This window comes from Anolis carolinensis, unplaced genomic scaffold, assembly GCF_035594765.1.
Source record: "Anolis carolinensis isolate JA03-04 unplaced genomic scaffold, rAnoCar3.1.pri scaffold_9, whole genome shotgun sequence".
Lineage (NCBI taxonomy): Eukaryota > Metazoa > Chordata > Lepidosauria > Squamata > Dactyloidae > Anolis > Anolis carolinensis.
In genome coordinates, this window is record NW_026943820.1 from 18,321,507 (window position 1) to 18,343,101 (window position 21,595).

General features: G+C 40.9%; 1 protein-coding gene across 1 annotated transcript in view; it reads left to right on the forward strand.

Moving 5' to 3' along the window:
* The first annotated feature begins 2,191 nt into the window (after positions 1 to 2,191).
* Positions 2,192 to 21,595, forward strand: part of carmil2 (capping protein regulator and myosin 1 linker 2) — a 109,051-nt gene continuing 89,647 nt past the window's right edge. The window contains exons 1-7 of the mRNA XM_062961875.1: positions 2,192 to 2,890; positions 5,058 to 5,146; positions 7,839 to 7,889; positions 11,430 to 11,489; positions 13,164 to 13,285; positions 16,114 to 16,211; positions 20,131 to 20,201. Of these exons, the coding sequence (XP_062817945.1) occupies positions 2,851 to 2,890; positions 5,058 to 5,146; positions 7,839 to 7,889; positions 11,430 to 11,489; positions 13,164 to 13,285; positions 16,114 to 16,211; positions 20,131 to 20,201 (531 nt within the window). The 5' untranslated portion in view covers positions 2,192 to 2,850. The remainder of the gene's footprint in view (positions 2,891 to 5,057; positions 5,147 to 7,838; positions 7,890 to 11,429; positions 11,490 to 13,163; positions 13,286 to 16,113; positions 16,212 to 20,130; positions 20,202 to 21,595) is intronic.

Consider the following 21,595-nt stretch of genomic DNA (forward strand, 5'->3'; position numbering starts at 1 on the left):
ATACGAAACATCAATGAATTCAATGTCTAGATGTGGGTCCAAGATATGTATAAGATATGTATAACCATGCAATTACAGGTATTTCTGGTTCTAAGTATTTCAGATAAGGGATACTCTACCTATATGAAAGTATAGGTTGCTTACCTGTAACCGTATTTCTTCAAGTGTTGATCTGGGTTTCTCTTGCACCTGCACAAACCTTCAGAACATTCTAGAACTTCAAATGCAACATTTTGGCGGAAGCCCCGTCCATTCTCCCTATACACAATATAAGCCCGTGGGCAGGGCCACGCCTCAGTTCGCAGCCACCAAGATTGCAGCTGAAAACAAGGCATGACACAGCGGGGAGGAGGGGGGGGCTGTGTGAATTTCACAAATTAACACGAAAAAATACGGTTACAGGTAAGCAAGCTATACTTCTACGTGTTGTCTGAAATGCGCTGATATGGATGACTAGCAAGTTACTAACCTGGAGGTGGGTCATGCCACGCAGGAAAATAGCACGGCTCTCCTGAAGGTGTCCTTTAGATGTCCAATGTTGTAGTTGAGTCAGATGAAGAACAGCAAAGGGAACGGATTTGGGATATACTTATGGCGCCTACGGATGAGGATACATTTGAAGGGTTTTCAAGTGGCAGGAAGTTAATGGACGTGGAAGGAAATGTGGGGGATGGGAATAGAGGCACAAAGAGTGTTACTCGGGAGCAGGAATCAGATGAACAGGAGAGGAAGAAGCTCCTGGATATATTTACCGCTCCCACAGATGATGAATCATTTATGGGTTTCTCTGGGGATGGGTCTGGGAGTGATGAGGATGGGGAGAATGCAGTGGATTGGACTAGGGTACAAGAGATTGGGAACATATGTGCAGAACCAACTGCTGGCAGCACATGTGTGGGGTCTGCAGGATGTGAGGATTGGCAAACTGGTGGTTTGCCAATCCTCACATCAGGGATATTTTGATTCATTCAGATATGGACCCCAAGCCGGTGATCTCTAAACCTATTTTAATAGGCAACTATGCTTGTCATAGCTGTTCAATATGTTCACAGTTTGTACAAACTAAGTTCTTTCAGAATGAGCATACAAAAACTCAGTATAAAATCAACCATTTTGCTACCTACTCCACTAAAGGTGTAATATATGCCATCACCTGTCCTTGCTTGCTCAGTTATATTGGCCAAACAAGCAGAGAGATCAAGCTCAGGATCATTGAACACAAGAGTAAGATCAGGAAACATTCCATGGATTCTATACTATATAAGCATTTTGTGGATCTGAACCATAGCCCTGAATCTTTTCAAGTGCAGATTTTAGAGGTGGTTACTCCACCCAGGGACATGGATTTCCAAACTAAACTGTTACAACGGGAATCCTTCTGGATCTTTACCCTGCAAGCAGAACATCCAAAAGGGTTAAACAATTTCAATTCATATGAATGTTTTTTGTAAGTGTAGGTTTTACCTCCATGTATTTTGAACCAATAAGGATATCATCACCTGATCAATGGATTAATTGTATAAGTAATGGTATGAGCCATTTCTACCCTATACTCGCCACAGAATAAAACTCTTTGCAGAGTACATGGTGTAATAAAGACAAACTGTATCATAGTCGTTTTTGGGTTCACAGAATTTGTATTCTATATATGTTCTATTATTCATGTCATAATGTAATACTACCTTTAGCCACTATATGTCCCCTTAGGATCCACCTACCCAGAAAACTGATAGTGAATTTCTCACCTTAAAAGTTGAACCTTTTCTGTTTATTTAAGTAAGTAGAGTGCCTGAATATACTTTGTTGTAATCTTTTTTGTAAACTGTCTTTACAAATTGCTGGTTTGTAAATATACATTTATGATGTGTATTATTTGTAGACCCAGCCGCCTGACGGAGACTCCTGTGAGTCGAAACCGGTTGCAGGTTTGAGTCAAGTTATATGGAAACTGGAGTCATATAATAAAGAACAGGACATTTACTCACATGAAAAACTTGTCCTTATACTTCAAGAGAAGAACCGCTGATTTCTACTTATATATATGATTGGGACAGTCCTGTTTTTTGGATATACATTAAGTTTGTTTGATTATTTTCATATCACCACTAGCAGTGGATTTTGGTCTTCATAGTTTAGGGGAACCCATTGTCCTTTTAGGAAACCTAAGTCTTGACAGGAGATGGAGGAACTGGAGAGATGAAAACAGGGCTTTGGGTGTGGAAACGAGGACAGCTGATAGAGATAGAGCTGGGCTCTTGAAAAACAACTTTCTGGGTTGTACCAATTTAGACGATGAGTAGGAAGACCAAAGTTTGCCCATGCCTGGTTTAGAATCATAAGCGGGACACAAAGGGAAAGACGTAGGATGCTTCCAAGCAGTTATTTATTGGCAGTATGCTAGATGTCAAAGCACAACTTAGTGAATGTGTGTGTATGCACTGTTTATTTGCACTGTGAACAGCTCTTAGATTCTTCCTCATGTTCAGGTGGAATCTCCTTTCCTACCATTTGAACCCATGGCTCCATTGAGTCCTAGTTTCCAGGGCAGCAGAAAACAACCGCCTCCCTCTTCCTTCTGACGTTCTATATATACAAGAAGAATAAGCAAGTACTGAACAATACTTGGCTACGTGGGCAAGTAATTTGCCTTGCTGTTTCCCGCGTCTTGCTTGCTCAGTATGTTTCTTTTAGGTGGGTGGGAGACAGGAAGAGGCACCTTGAGATGAAGAGATAGGAAACACAAGCAACCGCCATCTCTGTTGGTGCTCAAATCCGACGGAAGGAAGCATGGCTTCGTTCTAGCAGGGTTTGCAAACAGCCCTGGGCTTCTGCCTCAACAAGATTCAGAAGATGGCCTCCACCTTCAAAGAGGGTCCAGCAGCACTGCATGGTAAGCAAAGGCATTCACACCGCGTGGTGCTGGCAGGACTCCACAAATAAACCCTTGCTTCTGGTAGCAGTTTTGATAGGAGTTCCTGTAGAAAACTTATCCCAGATTCTTAAATACCTCTGCATTTTGAAGATATAGAATCTTGGCTGTGTCTCTAAATTACCACATCTCCCTCTACCTTCCTTGAAGGCTGGAGGGTCATCTGTCGGGGGGGGGGCATTGATTGTGCAGAAGGGGGTTGGACTAGATGGCCCTTGGGGGTCTCTTCCAACTATTATTCTATGATTCTAACTGATTTAAGAAATTATGAATATGAATTATGAACTGCCAACCTAGCAGTTCGAGAACATGCCAATGTGAGTAGATCAATAGGTACCGCTCCGGCAGGAAGGTAACAGTGCTCCATGCAGTCAAGCTGGCCACATGACCTTGGAGGTGTTTACGGACAACGCCGGCTCTTCGGCTTAGAAATGGAGATGAGCACCAACCACAGAGTTGGTCACGACTGGACTTAACATCAGGGGGAAATCTTTACCTTTACCTAAGGGGAGACAAAGAAGACAAGCCTCAAACAATAGCTAAAATACTTTTGTTAGGATCATGAAAGCTAGCACTCCATGGGAAGGAGGGAATGGGTTCGATTCAGCATTAGCCACACCAGGAATAGACCCGGTGAGATGAATGGGACTTTCTTTTTAGTCAGAAATCTAAATCCTAGGGAAGTTGTAGGCAGAAATCTTTCCACCTCTTTGTAGCAGCTCCCATAGATTCAAAGTACAAAAACCCAAGACAGGCAAGAGCTACTTTGATCACAAGAGCAAACATATTTGGACAGAAAATGCAGTATGACAGCGTAATAACCATCAGTTGAGAAAAGTTAATGTGACATGGAGGTTTAGTTGGAAAGAAGGGCCCTGGAGTTTCCTTTGACTGGCAATGGTTATCATCCCCTTTACATTATAAAGTTTCAGCATATCCTATATTTGAGACATGATCGCCATGTTTAAATATCTGAAAGGATGTCATGAGGAAGAGGGAATAGGCTTGATTCTATTATCATCACCCACTTCAATGTGCATCCCCGCAAGAGAATATTGTATGCATTTCCTAAAATGTTTACATTACACAAAGATGCATTTAACATAATATTATTTTGATTTGTGAATGGTGCATTCTTTGCTAGAAAGTTACCTCTTTTCAGCAGTTTCAGGAAGTTGCCTCTATCCCTGTTTGACATCTGATGGATTCCTTTCTCACGTCTCTGTCAATTAATGGCTCTAAAACGCACAGTTGAGCAGACTAATATTAATCTATATACATGTCTGCATCTTTGCCTGCTTGTATGGATGCTATGCTAGTCCATTATTTGTGAGTTTCCTACACTTTAGGGAATGGACAAGTTTTGGTAAAGCAGAGACACTGTCATTTTGCTTATCATGGCCCTATGTTGTTGTTGTTTATTTGTTCAGTCGCTTCCGACTCTTTGTGACCTCATGGACCAGCCCACGCCAGAGCTCCCTGTCGGCCGTGGCCACCCCCAGCTCCTTCAAGGTCAAGCTGGTCACTTCAAGGATATCATCCATCCATCTTGTCCTTGTTCGGCCCCTCTTCCCTTTTCCTTTCATTTTCCCCAGCATCAGTATTTTCTCCAAGCTTTCCTGTCTTCTCATCATGGCCCTAGAGATGGCTGCAAATACATTATCCTCTGCAAAGGGTAATTTTGCAGCGCAGCAGCAGTTGGATAGAATCAGTGGAACGCTGAACGAAGAGACATCAGAGACGATGGTAAAACTATATACAAAGTTTTACTGAAAACAGTAATAATCAAGACAAACGAGCTTGTAGACAATGGACACAGGACTTGACTCTCAGCAGACAGCACTCAACTCAACACAGAACAGAACAGATCTGATGCAATCAGCAGTGCACACACACTTGTGTCTGGACACTCCCTGGTTCCAGCCACACCTCAAGGACATCACAGCTGCTTAGTAATTAACTCTTTCCAGACTATGTTACACTCTGCATGATGCAATCAGTATGCAATACAGGCAAGACACAAATTTCATTTAAACACTACCAATACACAAATCCCACATTAACAATATCTTCTGCCAGTTAATACCCAAACAATTGATTCATTTATTCTGTGCTGCCACTTTTTCAGAAACCATCACCGATTTCCTAGGGACACGAGAATACGTTTTGATGGATGCTCAGCTCCACATCAGATCCAAAGTGGAAGACGTTGTCTTGGTATGTATTCATGGCCCATTCCTTCTCCATGATGTTTCCCGGACTTCCTGACACCAGGCGCACCTAAGATTTCTCCTACTCCGGTCTTCAAAATATATTTATTGTGTCCGTCTTTTCTTAATTTGTGGGCCTACATGTCAGCTCTTGAAAGCTATAGGACTCAATGCAGGCTCACTCAGACAGTTCTGTGGAAACGCTTTATTGAAGACCTTCTTTACAAGTCGAAATCAAAGCTAGAACTAATGTATTCCCGCCAAACCCTGAGTATATCCACCTCCTACCTCCCACCCTTTCCATATTCACATGTATCTGTTATGTAGTCCTTTCCCAGGCTTGAAAAACCAGAGCAGGCCATAAAACCCATCCTCCTAGCCATATAGCCCTTATCATTTAAATTATCTCCCATCCCCCATTGCTCTGACGGGATGTGGAGAGTTCAGCTGTTATGAGTGCTGGGCTTTCACATCCTGACACTATGAGCATAAAATACTATACCATCACTGGTATAGTATCATAGTATGGAGCCCCCAGTGGTGTAGTGGGTTAAAGCCTTGTGACTTGAAGGTTGGGTTGCTGACCTGAAAGCTGCCAGGTTCGAATCCCACCCGGGGAGAGTGCGGATGAGCTCCCTCTATCAGCTCCAGCTCCATGCGGGGACACGAGAGAAGCCTCCCACAAGGATGGTAAAAACATGAAAACATCCGGGCGTCCCCTGGGCAACGTCCTTGCAGACGGCAAATTCTCTCACTCCAGAAGCGACTCAAGTTGCTCCTGACACGAAAAAAAAAAATTCTATGTAAAGTTTTTATTGCTTTTAGCAAAACTGAATTCATTGTTGGTTTCATCAATTCTTCCTCTAACTCACCAGTCTCTTTATTAAATAATGCCAATAGGATAGAAGATTAGTGGATAGAATGAAGACTATAGTTACCAAGAGTTAATATCCAATTAATTAAAAAAATTAATTAAGTGCCCAATTCCACATATACACATAAGTGATCAGGGTCTGTTGTCTTCTTGGGTCTGTTGACTCAAGGAAATATAAGTGAACCACGTTTCTGTAAAGTTAATTTTGTCCATGGCCCCATTGACATTGCCACATAATCCAGTTTCTGAATCCAGATTATCTTTGAGCTGGATTATATGGCAGTGTATATAATCCAGTACAAAGCAGATAATCTGGATTCAGAAACTGGATTGTATAGCAGTGCAGATCCAGCTCATGTCTTCATTCAATTCCTTGATGCTTTATTGTTCAGTTTTCTGAGAAAGAACTACTGTAAATCCCATATTCTTGCATACAATGGTAGTGGTAGTTCAAGACATTTCTTGTTTTCTGCTATAAACTGCCTAGCACAAAAAGTAAATAGGTTAAGTCCTTATGCAAAAAAGGGAGCATTAGAAAAATATTGGAACAAGCAAGTGCAGTTGGCTGACCAGTTGAAATGCACCTGTTGACATTACTCTCATTTTAAAGGCACAGGAACCTTGTGCCCTTCCTGTCTCTGTTAAAGTAACAAGCACACAATAGCATTTCTATCTTCTTAATGAGGAAGGATAGGTGACAACTAAAATTGTTCTGTGTGTTTTAATATATGTATTTCATAGAAATACATTTTAATATGTGCTTTGTATATAATGTTTTATGATTATGTATTTCTAGCTGTGTTGGGCCCTGCCTTGAGCCACAAGAAGAGGCGGGTAAGAAATTAATAATAATAATAATAATAATAATAATAATAATAGTAATATTATTACTATTACCTAACACCCCAAAACAAACAGTGCCAGCCCAGGGCCAGGCTGTGGCGCAGCTGGCTAGTAACCAGCTGCAATAAATCACTACTGACCAAGAGGTCATGAGTTCGAAGCCCGGGTCGGGTTAAGCCCCCGACCATTAAATAGCCCGGCTTGCTGTTGACCTATGCAGCCCCGAAAGACAGTTGCATCTGTCAAGTAGGGAAATTTAGGTACGCTTTATGCGGGAGGCTAATTTAACTAATTTACAACATCATAAAAACTGCCAGCAAAACACAAGGAAAGGAATGAGGAAGTACAGCCACCAGTGGACAGTGAAGCAACAGCTCCCCCTGTGGCTGGAATCGTGAAGCTGGAAAAAAAATGTTAAATGCCTCTGTGTCTGTCTATATATGTTGTTTGTCTGTTGGCATTGAATGTTTGCCATATATATATATAATGTGATCCGCCCTGAGTCCCCTTCGGGGTGAGAAGGGCGGAATATAAATACTGTAAATAATAATAATAATAATTATAATAATAATAGGACAAGTCATTCTGTATGTACTCTATACATGGATACGGTACAATAATAATAATAATAATAATAATAATAATAATAATAATAATAATAATAATAATAAAACTTTATTTATACCCCGCCACCATCTCCCCGGCGGGGACTCGGGGCGGCTTACATGGGGCCATGCCCAGAGCAAAACAATATAACAAGTATGAATACAACATAATATAGAGCAATAAACGATACAGTAAATAATAATATACAATATACACTACAACGCAAATCACAAAAAACAGTACAACCCAGTATTTCCACACAGATATTTGCTGCTAGTGTCTGCAGGAATAAGAACGTATTAATTTATATCTCATGTTTAACCCACAATACTGGGAACGAAATACAACTTAACGTTAACTGGTGTTCCTTCTGCAGATTTTAATGCCTTGGCGAGCCCTTGTGATGTTGGCAAAGTTCCCAGTTAAGGTAAGTCCTGATCTGTTCATGGATCTTGTAAACTTTTCAAGCCATCGTAACTTGCTATAGAAGAATTGAAGATCAGTAATGGGCTACATGAAGGCCAATAACATTGCAGGGATATTTGCTGCAGAATCCGCTTGTCCCAGTTTCCCCCTTTTCTTCTTTGTGGTCTCCTGATGCAGGGTCTCATCACATTAGGATATACAGTAGAGCAGGGGTCCCCAAACTAAGGCCCGGGGGCCAGATGCGGCCCTCCAAGGTAATTTACCTGGCCCCCGCCCTCATTTATAATATAATATTTTTATGTCAGTTTTAATAATATAATATATTGTATGTACATATAATATTGATAAGAATATTATCATTTTATACAATATAATACTAACAATAATACCATATAATAATATTAATTATATGTTATATATTGCATATAATATTACAGTATGGTATAGTTCAATATAGTATAATGCTAATATTGTGCTATGCTAATAATATAATATATTGTATGTACATACAGCTGCTCTGAGTTCCCTTCGGGGTGAGAAGGGTGGGATATAAATGTAGTAAATAAATGTAGTAAATGAATAAATAAATAATTTTGGACTTAGGCTCGCTCAAAGTCTGAAATGACTTGAAGGCACACAACAACAACAATCCTAATTAACCTGACTATCTCATTGGCCAGAAGCAGGCCTACACTTCCTATTGAAATCATGATAGGTGTATGTTGGTTAAAATTATTTTCATTTTTAAATATTGTATTGATCTTTCATTGTTATTGTTGTTGTTTTGCACTACAAATAAGACATGTGCAGTGTGCATAGGAATTTGCTCAGTTTTTTTCCCCAAATGATAATTCGGCCCCTCAACAGTCCGAAGGATTGTGGACCGGCCCTCGGCTTTAAAAGTTTGAGGACCCCTGCAGTAGAGTCTCACTTATCCAACATAAATGGGCCGGCAGAACGTTGGATAAGCGAATATGTTGGATAATAAGGAGGGATTAAGGAAAAGCCCATTAAACGTCAAATTAGGTTATGATTTTACAAATTAAGCACCAAAACATCATGTTATACAACAAATTTGACAGAAAAAGTCATTCAATATGCAGTAATGCTATGTAGTAATTACTGTATTTACGAATCTAGCACCAAAATATCACGATGTATTGAAAACATTGACTACAAAAATGCATTGGATAATCCAGAATGTTGGATAAGCAAGTGTTGGATAAGTGAGACTCTACTGCAGGGGTCCCCAAACTAAGGCCCGGGGGCTGGATGCGGCCCTCCAAGGTCATTTACCTGGCCCTTGGCCTCAGTTTTAGACTTAGGCTCACAAGTACCCAGCCTTCCAAGCAGCGAGCCTATTCCATTGTATTCCAGCTCACCAAACAAGGATTTGCATAAGAAGAAAACAGCTAGGCTTTGAGGCTGCAAGGCTATTCACTGCTATTCCACCTGGCCAACAAATGATTCCCATAAGCCACAGCAACACGTGGCCGGGCACAGCTAGTATAATATATTGTGTATACATATAATATTGATAATAATATTATAATGTAATATAATACTACTACTACTACTAATAATAATAATACAATATAATAATAATAATTATATATTAAATGTAATATTACTAATAACATTACAGTACAGTGGTATAGTACAATATAGTAATATATAATGCTAATTTTTTGCTGTGCTAATAATATACAGTAGAGTCTCACTTATCCAACATTCGCTTATCCAACATTCTGGATTATCCAACGCATTTTTGTAGTCAATGTTTTCAATACATTGTGATATTTTGGTGCTAAAATACAGTAATTACTACATAGCATTAATGTGTAATGAACTACTTTTTCTGTCAAATTTGTGTATAACATGATGTTCTGGTGCTTAATTTGTAAAATCATAACCTAATTTGATGTGTAATAGGCTTTTCCTTAATCCCTCCTTATTATCCAACATATTCGCTTATCCAATGTTCTGCCGGCCCGTTTATGTTGGATAAGTGAGACTCTACTGTATATTACAATTATACATTTTTGTCATTTAAACTATACATATTGCGAAATTATGATTTTTTTCTCAAAGTGACACACCACCCAAGTCATGCTAGGTTTTTTGGTAAATTTTGACACACCAAGCGCAAAAGCTTGCGCATCATTGTCCTAGACACTTGAGAAGGGTCCAATGTGTGATCCAATACAACAGCCAGCATAGTGATTTTGTTTGCTGTGTAATAATCCTGTTTGTATATAATAATAATAATAATAATAATAATAATAATAATAATAATAGTCATGGACTGACGTAGGAAGTCTTCCAAATGGATTAGGAGGAGCCAGCCTTCTGTGGTGTGATGCATCAAAATATTTTCTGAAGGTAAGCATCGTTGCATTTAGGTGTGATAGGGTCAATATGCATCCCTTCTTTTTGCAGTCACAGTCAGCCAGAAAAAAAAAACAATGGGATGCATACTGATATAAATGACTTATTATTTATTTATTTATTTATTTATTTATTTATTTATTTACAGCATTTATATTCCGCCCTTCTCACCCCGAAGGGGACTCAGGGCGGATCACATTACACATATAGGCAAACATTCAATGCTTTTAACATAGAACAAAGACAAACAAACATAGGCTCCGAGCGGGCCTCGAACTCATGACCTCCTGGTCAGAGTGATTCATTGCAGTTAATTGCAGCTGGCTTGCTCTCCTGCCTGCGCCACAGCCCGTGATAAGGTCCTCACACAAATGCCTCTGCTCTGTCTGTGCCGTGCATAATTTGGGTTGTTACGAAGATTTCTGGATGGTTTCCCTGCCCACTTCCAATACTCCAAATTCAAACGCTCTGTGCCTTAAACGCTCAGTTCCTTTCTCATCTACTGTAGCAACAGGATCTAAGGAACTGTTTGGAACCAGTTTACCTTTGAACATGAACTCTTCTTTTCCCTTTCTCTGTGGTTTTTGTTAATGTGGGATTTGTGTATAGATAGTGTTTAAATGCAATTTGTGTCTTGGTTTGTATTGCATACTGATTGTATCATCCATAGAATCATAGAATAGTAGAGTTGGAAGAGACCACATGGGCCATCCAGTCCAACCCCCTGCTAAGAAGCAGGAAATCGCATTCAAAGCACCCCCGACAGATGGCCATCCAGCCTCTGCTTAAAAGCCTCCAAAGAAGGAGCCTCTACCACGGCCCCAGGGAGAGAGTTCCAGAGTGTACTATAGTCTGGAAAGAGTTAATTGCCAAGAAGCTGTGTTGACCTTGATGTGTGGCTGGAACTGGGGAGTGTCCAGACACAAGTGTGTATGCATTACTGATTACATCAGTTCTGTTCTGTTCTGTCTGCTGAGAAGTCAAGTCCTGTGTCTAATGTCTGCAAGTCTGTTTGTCTTGTACAGTAAAACTTTGTATATAGTTTTATCATCGTCTGATGTCTCTTCGTTCTGCATTCCACTGACTCCATCCAACTGCTGCTGTGCTGCAAATTACTCTGACAGTTTTAACTCAGATTGCTACCTGTCTGCAGGTACAAGTGAGCTTCAGCTTCCTGGCCATACAGTCCGTGACAATAGGAGAAGCAAACCAGGTGAGTGCAAGACAGGTTGGAATAAAGCACAAAGACATCATCTACATAAGGCATTGCCTCATCCTCCCATACATTGTAAACAGTGTTGAAAAAAACAATGTACCAAAGTTGCGCACCAGCACCAGTCCAGGGATCCCCACTTTGAGCTGTAGTGTTTTAATAGGAGTATTATGTATTACCTACCTATAGTGTGCCTATACATCAGGGGTCCCCAAACTTTTTAAACAGGGGGACAGTTCATGGTCCCTCAACCCATTGGAGGGCCAGACTATAGTTAAAAAAACTATGAACAAATTCCTATGTACACTACACATCTCTTATTTTTAAGTAAATAAACAAGGACAAATACAGCCTCAATGTTAATAATAATAATCATCATCATAAAAATAATTAAAAGGGTTGGAAGAGACACCTTGGGCCATTTAGTCCAACCCCCTTCTGCCTTTGTGCACCAAAAGCACAAACAAAGCACCCCCGACAGATGGCCACCCAGCCTCAATGTTGATGATAATAATAATAATAATAATAATAATAATAATAATAATAATAATAATAATAATAATAATAATAATCACAGCCCTAAACACTTGGGAAGTGTTCGACTTGTGATTTTGTGATAGAAATCTAGGATACATATCTCGTTTGCTGTGTTATACTGTGTTTTTGTGTCAATAATAATAACAATAATAATAAAGAGGGTTGGAAGAGACCCCTTGGGCCATTTAGTCCAACCCCCTTCTGCCTTTGTGCACCAAAAGCACAAGCAAAGCACCCCCGACAGATGGCCACCCAGCCTCAACGTTAATAATAATAATAATAAATAATAGTAATAATACATCACACAGTCCTAAACACTTGGGAAGTGTTCGACTTGTGATTTTGTGATACGAAATCCAGCATATATATCTCGTTTGCTGTGTCATACTGTGTTTTGTATCAATAATAATAATAATAATAATAATAATAATAATAAAGTGGGTTGGAAGAGATCCCTTGTGCTATTTACTCCAACCCCCTTCTGCCTTTGTGCACCAAAAGCACTAACAAAGCACCCCTTAATAATTAATTAAATAATAATTAAAATACCATTATAAACAAGCAAAGCTTTGGAAGGCGTGGGAGGAGGCGGGAAAGGTGCGGAGGTGGAGGGAGTCACCACCATGGGGGCCGGATAAATGGCTTCGATGGGCCCCTTAGTTTGGGGACCCCTGCTATACATATTTACTCTAGTACCTCATTTTTTTCAAGGTTTCCTGAGGTGACATCTGTCCACTCATTCTTTCATACAGAAGCTAACTGTGAACGCTGGCTTGTATATGTGTCACCGGAGAGTCGGTATGGCACTCTCTGGGTGCATCCACATTGTAGATTTAATGCAGCTTGACATCCCTTTAACTGCCATGGCTCAATGCTATGAAAACATGGGATTTGCAGCTTTAATGAGGCATCAGCACTTTGGCAGAGAAGGCAAAAGACTTTGTAAAGCTACAGTGGAATCTCACTCACTACATACTTCTTGGAAACAGTTTGCAAATTTGTCAACACATTGCTGTGCTTTGATGTCGGATTCTGAATTCGCTTAAATATAAGCCTCAGGTTTGAAAGGAAAGAGCAAAGTGAAGCCAGTGACATATCTCTTCTCACATCATTCTCCTTCCTTCCCAATTTGTCTAGTTTTTTATACAAACAGATACATCTGACTTTGAATTCAAGTTCTTTTCGCTGGAGGATTTGGATCATGTGGCTGTCCACATTGTGGCGTCCCTTCAGAAAGCTTTTCCAGATTCTTCGCCTGGGTAAGAGGGTCATAATCATGTCTCTGTAGTGTAATGGGCATTGCAAAACATTCGGAAACTAACAGACTTCCATTAAACAAAGGAATCTCAAAGAGGATTAATAATAATAATAATAATAATAATAATAATAATAATAATAATAATAATATGTTATCAGGACCTCAAGATTGAACTTCAAAGACTCTGGCAGAAACCAGTGCAGGTGGTCCCGGTGGTGATGGGCACACTGGGTGCCGTGCCAAAAGATCTCAGCCGGCATTTGGAAACAATAGACATTGACAAAATCACACTCTGCCAACTGCAAAAGGCCACCCTACTGGGATCTGCACGCATCATCCGAAAATACATCACACAGTCCTAGACACTTGGAAAGTGTTCGACTTGTGATTTTGTGATACGAAATCCAACATATCTATTTTGTTTGCTGTGTCATAATAAAATAATAATAATTCTTATTATTGGCATGATAGTTCACATTTTGTTCATGCATACAGTATTTAGCTCCTTTAAGTCCCCTTTGGAGGAGGAGAAGCAGAATATATTAATAATAATAACATTGGGTTTCATTTGGCTGGTGTTGACATGGAAGAGCCACGGTTCCTTGTCTTTGTTTGCGAGTTCTTTAAGGATGGTGTGACTTTTCTCTCCTAAGAGGTTGCATTCCGGACAGTCGTAAATATGGTGAGCCCATGGTGTTTTGGAAGTCCTTTTGTCTGCAAGAAATTGTGGGATAGTGTCTGTGTCTCTGCAGCATAGAAGGAAAGTCAGGGAGCACAATAGATGTGCTTTCCTGGTCCTTAGTTTTTCCAATCTCCATTTGTCTTGGAACAGTATCTCCCTGTAGAGATGTTCAATGTATTGTCGAAGGCTTTCCTGACCAGAATCACTGGGTTGCTGTGGGTTTTCTGGGCTGTATATCCGTGTTCCAGAAGCATTCTCTCCTGATGTTTCGTCCATATCTATGGCAGACATCTTCAGAGGTTGTGGGGTCTGTTGCACCTCCATATCAACACCAGCCAAAAGATGAATAGGAAGCAGCCAGGCTTTGAAGCTGCAAGGCCATTTAATGCTAATCAAGCAGGCTAATTGCAACATTCACACTTGCCTCAAACAGACAAGGGTTCTTTCTTTCTCCCATCCTGGACATTCCACAGATATATAAATCCCACTTGCCTAGTTTCCAACAGACCTCACAACCTCTGAGGATGCCTGCCATAGATTCAGGCAAAGCGTCAGGAGAGAATGCTTCTGGAACATGGCCATACAGCCCGGAAAACTCACAGCAACCCAGTGATTCTGGCCATGAAAGCCTTCGACAACACAATAATAACATGGTTTTTGTTGTTGTTGTTATTGGCATGATATTTCACATTTATTCATTCATATTGAGCCATTTTTAGTACCTTTGGGAGAGAGAAAGTGGGATATACAGTAGAGTCTCACTTATCCAACACTCGCTTATCCAACGTTCTGGATTATCTAACGCATTTTTGTAGTCAATGTTTTAAATACATCGTGATATTTTGGTGCTAAATTCGTAAATACAGTAATTACTACATAGCATTACTGCGTATTTAACTACTTTTTCTGTCAAATTTGTTGTTAAACATTATATTTTAGTGCTTAATTTGTAAAATCATAACTTAATTTGATGTGTAATAGGCTTTTCCTTAATCCCTCCTTATTATCCAACATATTCGCTTATCCAACATTCTGCTGGCCCATTTATGTTGGATAAGTGAGACTCTACTGTAATTCTATTATTATTGTTATTGTCTATTCTGTATGATGTATGTATTTTATCCTGTTTTAGTGTGTTTACCTGGGTTTGGCCCATGTTAGCCACCCCTTCGGGGAGATGGAGGCGGGGTATAAAAATAAAGTTGTTGTTGTTGTTGTTGTTGTTATATCCCACTTTCTCCCTCCCAAAGGAGACTCAAAGAGGGTAAATGTGCATGAACAAAATGTAAAATATCATGCTATCAATAATAGGGATGACTACAACAATGACTACAACTGGGGAGCCCTGGTGGCTCAGTGTGTTAAAGCACTGAGCTGCTGAACTTGCAGACCAAAAGGTCCCAGGTTCAAATCCCGGGAGCAGAGTGAGCGCCTGCTGTTGCTCCAGCTTCTGCCAACCTAGCAGTTCGAAAACATGCAAATGTGAGTAGATCAATAGGTACCGCTCTGGTGGGAAGGTAACGGCGCTCCATGCAGTCATGCCGGCCACATGACCTTGGAGGTGTCTACGGACAACGCCGGCTCTTCGGCTTAGAAATGGAGATGAGCACCAACCCCCAGAGTCAGTCACAACTGGACTTAACGTCAGGGGAAACCTTTACCTTACCTTTTTATGGCCATCTTCCAGAAGCATTGTCTCCTGACATTTCTCCCACATTTATGGCAGGCATCCTCAAAGGTTGTGAGGTCTGTTGAAAACTAATTAAAGATCCTGTTAAAGATCGTTTCCTTTCCTGGGTCTTTAAAGAGAATACCCTACAAAGGTCAATGGCTGTTAATAATGAGGATGCTGCCAATGGCAGCCCAACAACAACAACAACAACAACGGGAAAACTGCATGATTCCTGCCACACCATCAAAGAGATATACTCAAAATGTCTTTCCGGGGACCAACTGCTAGTTTCCCACATCTAAAGTCTTGGTCCCACAAGAAGTTTGCACTGCAAGGCATTAAATGCTATCTGAATTCTTCCACATAGTATCTCATAAGATCAATAAAAAAGCTCTCTTCATTTTTTTCAAAAATGCTGTTATGTTTACTTTTCAAACACAGTCGTTTAGTTGCTATTGTTTTCTTTGTATTCAAGAAACATTCTCCGAAATGCATCCCCCAGTTTGCTTGAGAAAATTCAAGAGAAAGCAGAGTCTTTGGAAAACTTTCTGAGGGAAAACGGAAGCCCATGCGGTAATCTCTGTCTCTCTCCTTTATTCTCTCTTTATTAATTAATTTATTTATTTATTTACAGTATTTATATTCCGCCCTTCTCACCCCGAAGGGGACTCAGGGCAGACCACATTACACATATAAGGCAAACATTCAATGCCTTTAACATAGAACAAAGACAAGACAAACACAAGGCTCCGAGCTGGCCTCGAACTCATGACCTCCTGGTCAGAGTGATTCATTGCAGCTGGCTGCAGCTGGTTGCTCAACAGCCTGCGCTACAGCCTGGCCCCAATGGAGGGGATGGCAGGGGATAAAAAGACTCAAAGTCTTTATTAACCTCAGGCCCCATCTACACTGCCATATAATCCAGTTTCTGAATCCAGATTATCTGCTTTGGATTGTGTTGTACTCTAGCTGTGAGGTACCTTTACACCCAGCACCACGCCAGAGTCCAGTATTCTAACTACAGCAGTTTTTTTTAGGAAAAGAATGCACAAAAGGGGGGAAAGGGCATATCCCAAAAACCAGTAAAAAGGAGGTATAAAATAGCGGTAGTCCATATATAAAAGAACAGTAGCCCAAAATAGCAAGGTATATGAAATCAAAGAAGTAAGGATCATAGGCCTAAATCCATAAGTATGAAAACAGGAACTTTTTTCAAGGCAAAACCCTTCAGGAACATAGGCAAACACAGGAAATTTGACTCATGAGCTTGAGAGCTGAAACAGGAACTTGACTCTATAGCCACGTTGTCTCCTCTGAAGACACCAAATAAACATCACTTAATTTAAGCCCAGGCCTGACCAAGAAGCCATGAGATCATTCCTCTGGCACCTGGCTTTCAAGGACTTCTCATGGAGTCTTTTTGAACGCTTAATTAATCTAACCTTCACTCAGTCTGTGAGGAGGCCTAATCTGATATCGCAAGAAAACTCCCCATCTGCTAAAGATTGATTCCCAAGAGAAATTGACTTTTCCCCTATTGCTAAGGAACGAACATTGGAATCCGAAACATGCTCTGTCTCACTCTGATCTAAGGCCTGCAATTCACGCTGATCACACACAGACTACTCAGTGGGAAACCCATCATCCCACTTGTCCTCAGAGAACTCCCCAGCATCCTACTGCTGAGCCCCAACAGATTGTGTGGCACCAAATCACCTTGTCTGTCTCCTGAGAAATCTGTATAGTGACCAAGTAGCTAGTAAGAACAGACCACGGAACAACAGACTGGTTCAAGATTGGGAAAGGAGTGCGGCAGGGCTGTATCCTCTCACCTGACCTATTCGACTTGTACGCAGAACACATCATGCTGATGAGGAACTGAAAAATAAGGATTTTTAGACATGTATTGTATGCACATTAGAAGCAGTGAAATGTAGAAAAATCAGACTCTCTCTGTGTTAGATTTTAGGGATGCACAAGCTGACAGGACAGGGGGGAGAAGGGAGGCCTGTTATCTATACATTCCAGTGTGAATTGGTTCCTAGCACAGCTTAATGGAAGGAGAGCTGACTTCTCCCCCTCCCTTTTGACAAGGGGCCATGATTAATCTACTATAGCTGAGCCGTGGTGTCTGTGACTTGCTATACGCTTTTAAGAGTGCTTAAGATAGGAAAATGCTGATTGTCAGACCTGGCCCAACACGGGACGCTATCCACGCCCCCGCGTTGGGCGCCATGTTCCCAGGGGCGCTATCGAGCCCCCTGGGAGGCAGGGCCACACTTGGCCCCGCCTCTGGCGCCCTGGCCCTGCCTCCCGCGCTGCGGAGGCGTGGCCACACTTGGCCCCACCTCCGGCGCCCTGGCCCTGCCTCCTGTGGTGCGGGAGGCGTGGCCGCACGACGTGGGAGGCGTGGCCAAGTCTGGCCCCGCCTCCTGCGGCGCCCGCCCGCTGCAGCGGGCGTCCTTCCAGGCCATGGCCTGGAAGGACTCCCGCCGCAGCTTGGCTGGGAAAGGGTGCCCGCCGCGGGAGGCGTGGCCAGCCCCGCTTCCCACGGCGGGCACCCTGTCCCAGCCAGACTGTGGCAGGAGTCCAGTCCTTCCAGGCCGCAGCTGGACCTTCACCGCGGCCTGGAAGGACTGGATTCCCGCCGCAGAGTGCCTGGGACAGGGTGCGCGGGGTGGGAGGCGTGGCTAGCTCTGGCCGTGGGGGGCGGGATCAGGGAGCCCGCACGCGGCGTGGGAGGCAGGACCAGATCTTACCACGCCTCCTGCAGCGCGGTGGGGGGGGGCGCAAATTTTTTTTTGCGTATCCCCGAAAATTTCCTCGGGCCGGTCCTGCTGATTGTGCATAATATTTATGCCCATGTATGTAAGCATGTGAAGTGATGTACTAATGACGAGATGTATGTAGAAGCATGTTCTTTGTCTGAAAATGTATAAAAGGCCTTGATCGGAGCTCTGGTTTGCTTTTTGGAAGAGATTCCACTTCCAGAGACTCAGCTGAATATAATAAACCTGACTTTTTTGGCCTCTCAAAGGATCTCTTTTGCGTTATCTCTCCCGTCATCTACAACAATGCAACGTGCAGGGCTTGATGAATCCAAGGCTGGAATTATAATCGGAAGAAACATTAACAACCTTAGATATGCAGATGATACCACTTTGATGGCTGAAAGTGAGGAGGAGCTGAGGAGCCTTATCAGCAAGGTGAAAGAAGAAAGTGCAAAAGCTGGGTTGAAGTTAAACATCAAGAAAACCAAGATGATGCCAACCAGACTGATTGATAACTTGAAATAGAGGGAGAAAACATGGAGGCAGTGACAGACTTTATATTTCTAGGTGCGAAGATCACTGCAGATGCAGACTGCAGCCAGGAAATCAGAAGACGTTTACTTCTTGGGAGGAGAGCAATGGCCAACCTTGATAAAATAGTGAAGAGCAGAGACATCACACTGGCAACGAAAGTCCGCATAGTTAAAGCAATGGTATTCCCAATAGTAACCTATGGTTGCGAAAGCTGGACCATAAGAAAGGCTGAGCGAAGGAAGAGAGACGCTTTTGAACTCTGGTGCTGGAGGAAAATCCTGAGGGTGCCTTGGACCTTGGCAAGAAGATCCAACCACTCCATCATCCAGGAAATAATGCCCGGCTGCTCACTGGAGGGAAGGATATTAGAGGCAAAGATGAAGTATTTTGGCCACATCATGAGAAGACAGGAACGCTTGGAAAAAATCGTGATTCTGAGGAAGATGGAAGGAAAAAGGAAGAGAGGCCGACTAAGGGTGAGATGGATGGACGGTATCCTTGAAATGACTGGCTTGACCTTGAAGGAACTGGGGGCGGCGATGGCTAACTGGGAGCTCTGGCGTGGACTGGTCCATGAGGTCACAAAGAGTCGGAAACGACTGAACGAATAAAGAAGAAGAAGTAGACTCATGTACTCCAGTTCAATTTAGATAATCTGGATTCAGAAACTGGATTATACAGCAGCGTGAATTTAGCCTAAATTGCACTGGAATCAGGTTAGAAAACATTACATCACTGGTGAGTAAAGTTGCTTAGAACTGGCCTGTAAAAACAACAACACTGAAAGCTGCAGTCAGTTAATAGTAATGAAACTGCCAATAAAGCTAAATAGCAGCATCCATTCAAAATTAAATGCTCAAGAAAATAGTCTGTTGTATGTATCAGCTGCATATTTAATGGAGAAAGTTATAGAGTTCAGGGGCTCAAGAGAGTCAATCTGTGACATAGTTATTTTCCTGTGATTTAGGTTTAGGTGATTTCAATTTCACAAATGAAAAGGACAGCTGATGCATATAACACAAAATGCTGGCCATATACTAACTCATACCATGATGCTAAGGTTATGGGCCACTAGCAGAAACACCTACCTTCAGTTTTATTTTAGTTTTATGTTCTTTCATTCTACTTTCATTGAATTGCTCTCTCTTCCTTAATCTAATTTTTATCCACATATATCCTGTTTTTAGGAGGGTTCTCAGAGACATATGCTGCCCTATGTGATTACAATGGCCTCCCTTTCCAAAAGGAGATCCAGTGGGTAAGAAAAGAGATGTGTAAAGATTAGTAGTAGTAGTAATAACAACACAATGTAACAAAATTTGGAAAAAAATATGTTCCTGGTTTGAAAGTGTTATTTCCTGTTTAATTGTTATTTCCTGCTTAACTGCTTACTTTGATAGCTGTTATTATATTCCAGAAACTTACCGTATATACTCGAATATAAGCCGACTCGAATATAAGCCGAGGCATCTAATTTTACCACAAAAAAACTGGGAAAACGTTGACTCCAGTATAAGCCGAGAGTGGTAAATTTCAGAAATAAAAATAGATACCAATAAAATTACATCAATTGAGGCATCCGTAGGTTAAATGTTTTTCAATATTTACATAAAGCTCAAATTTAAGATAAGACTGTCCAACTCTGATCCAATCATTATTCTCAACTTCTTCAATGTAAATGTGCTTATTTATCCTTTGAATAATATTACAGTAAAATAATATATGTAATAATAATAATAATAATAATAAATCCAGGAAAATAATACGTGCAATAATAAATAGAGTAAAATAATACATGTAATAAATAATAATAATAATAATAATAATAATAATAATAATAATAATACAGGAAAATAATACAAGTAATAATAAATAGAGTAAAATAATAAATGCAATCATTTATTTATTTTATTTATTTACATCACTTTTACCCCGCCTTTCTCTCCGAGGAGACTCAAAGCGGCTTACAGTAAATAGGCAAAAATTCAATGCCTAAAAACAATGTAAAAATAACAATTCTTATAAAACAATCTAGAAAACAACAGTTCATATAAAACAGATACCATTACAAAATAAACTCACATTATATAAAAACACTTTTGAAGATCTGCTATACATTTTGTGCATTGGCATATCTTTGTTCCTAACAGTTCAGAGAAGTAACCAGGTAAATCAGTCTAGCAACTGAGAAACCTAATTGGCCTTGCATAAATACTAGTAGATATTTACCACTAAGGAGAAGATTAACTCAAAAGATCATACTTTACAAAGATTATGATTATTCCAAATAGTGTGGGTGCCAATTAATCTCCAAAAGGGTCACACTTCCAAAAGGCTGTGGAAATTCCTGGTTTTCCAAAAGGTTATGATCTCTAAAAGGTCATGCCTTTCCAAATTTGTTCATTTACGAGTCTAATTAGCAACAGCCAAGAATATGAGAAATGGTGGCCTGGGACATAAGGAACAAAGAAGGTGCTTTGGAAGCTTGCATGCAAGTGGCAGGTTGTTGGCTACACATCATATGGAAACAGAATTAAGAGATTCAAAGTGTGAAAAATGATGAGAGCAAAGGGACTTTGCAGGGAACGAACTAAGAACAGACGGAAGAAAAGATTCTGGGATGTGATAAAGGGTAAGCTTAGTATTACATTA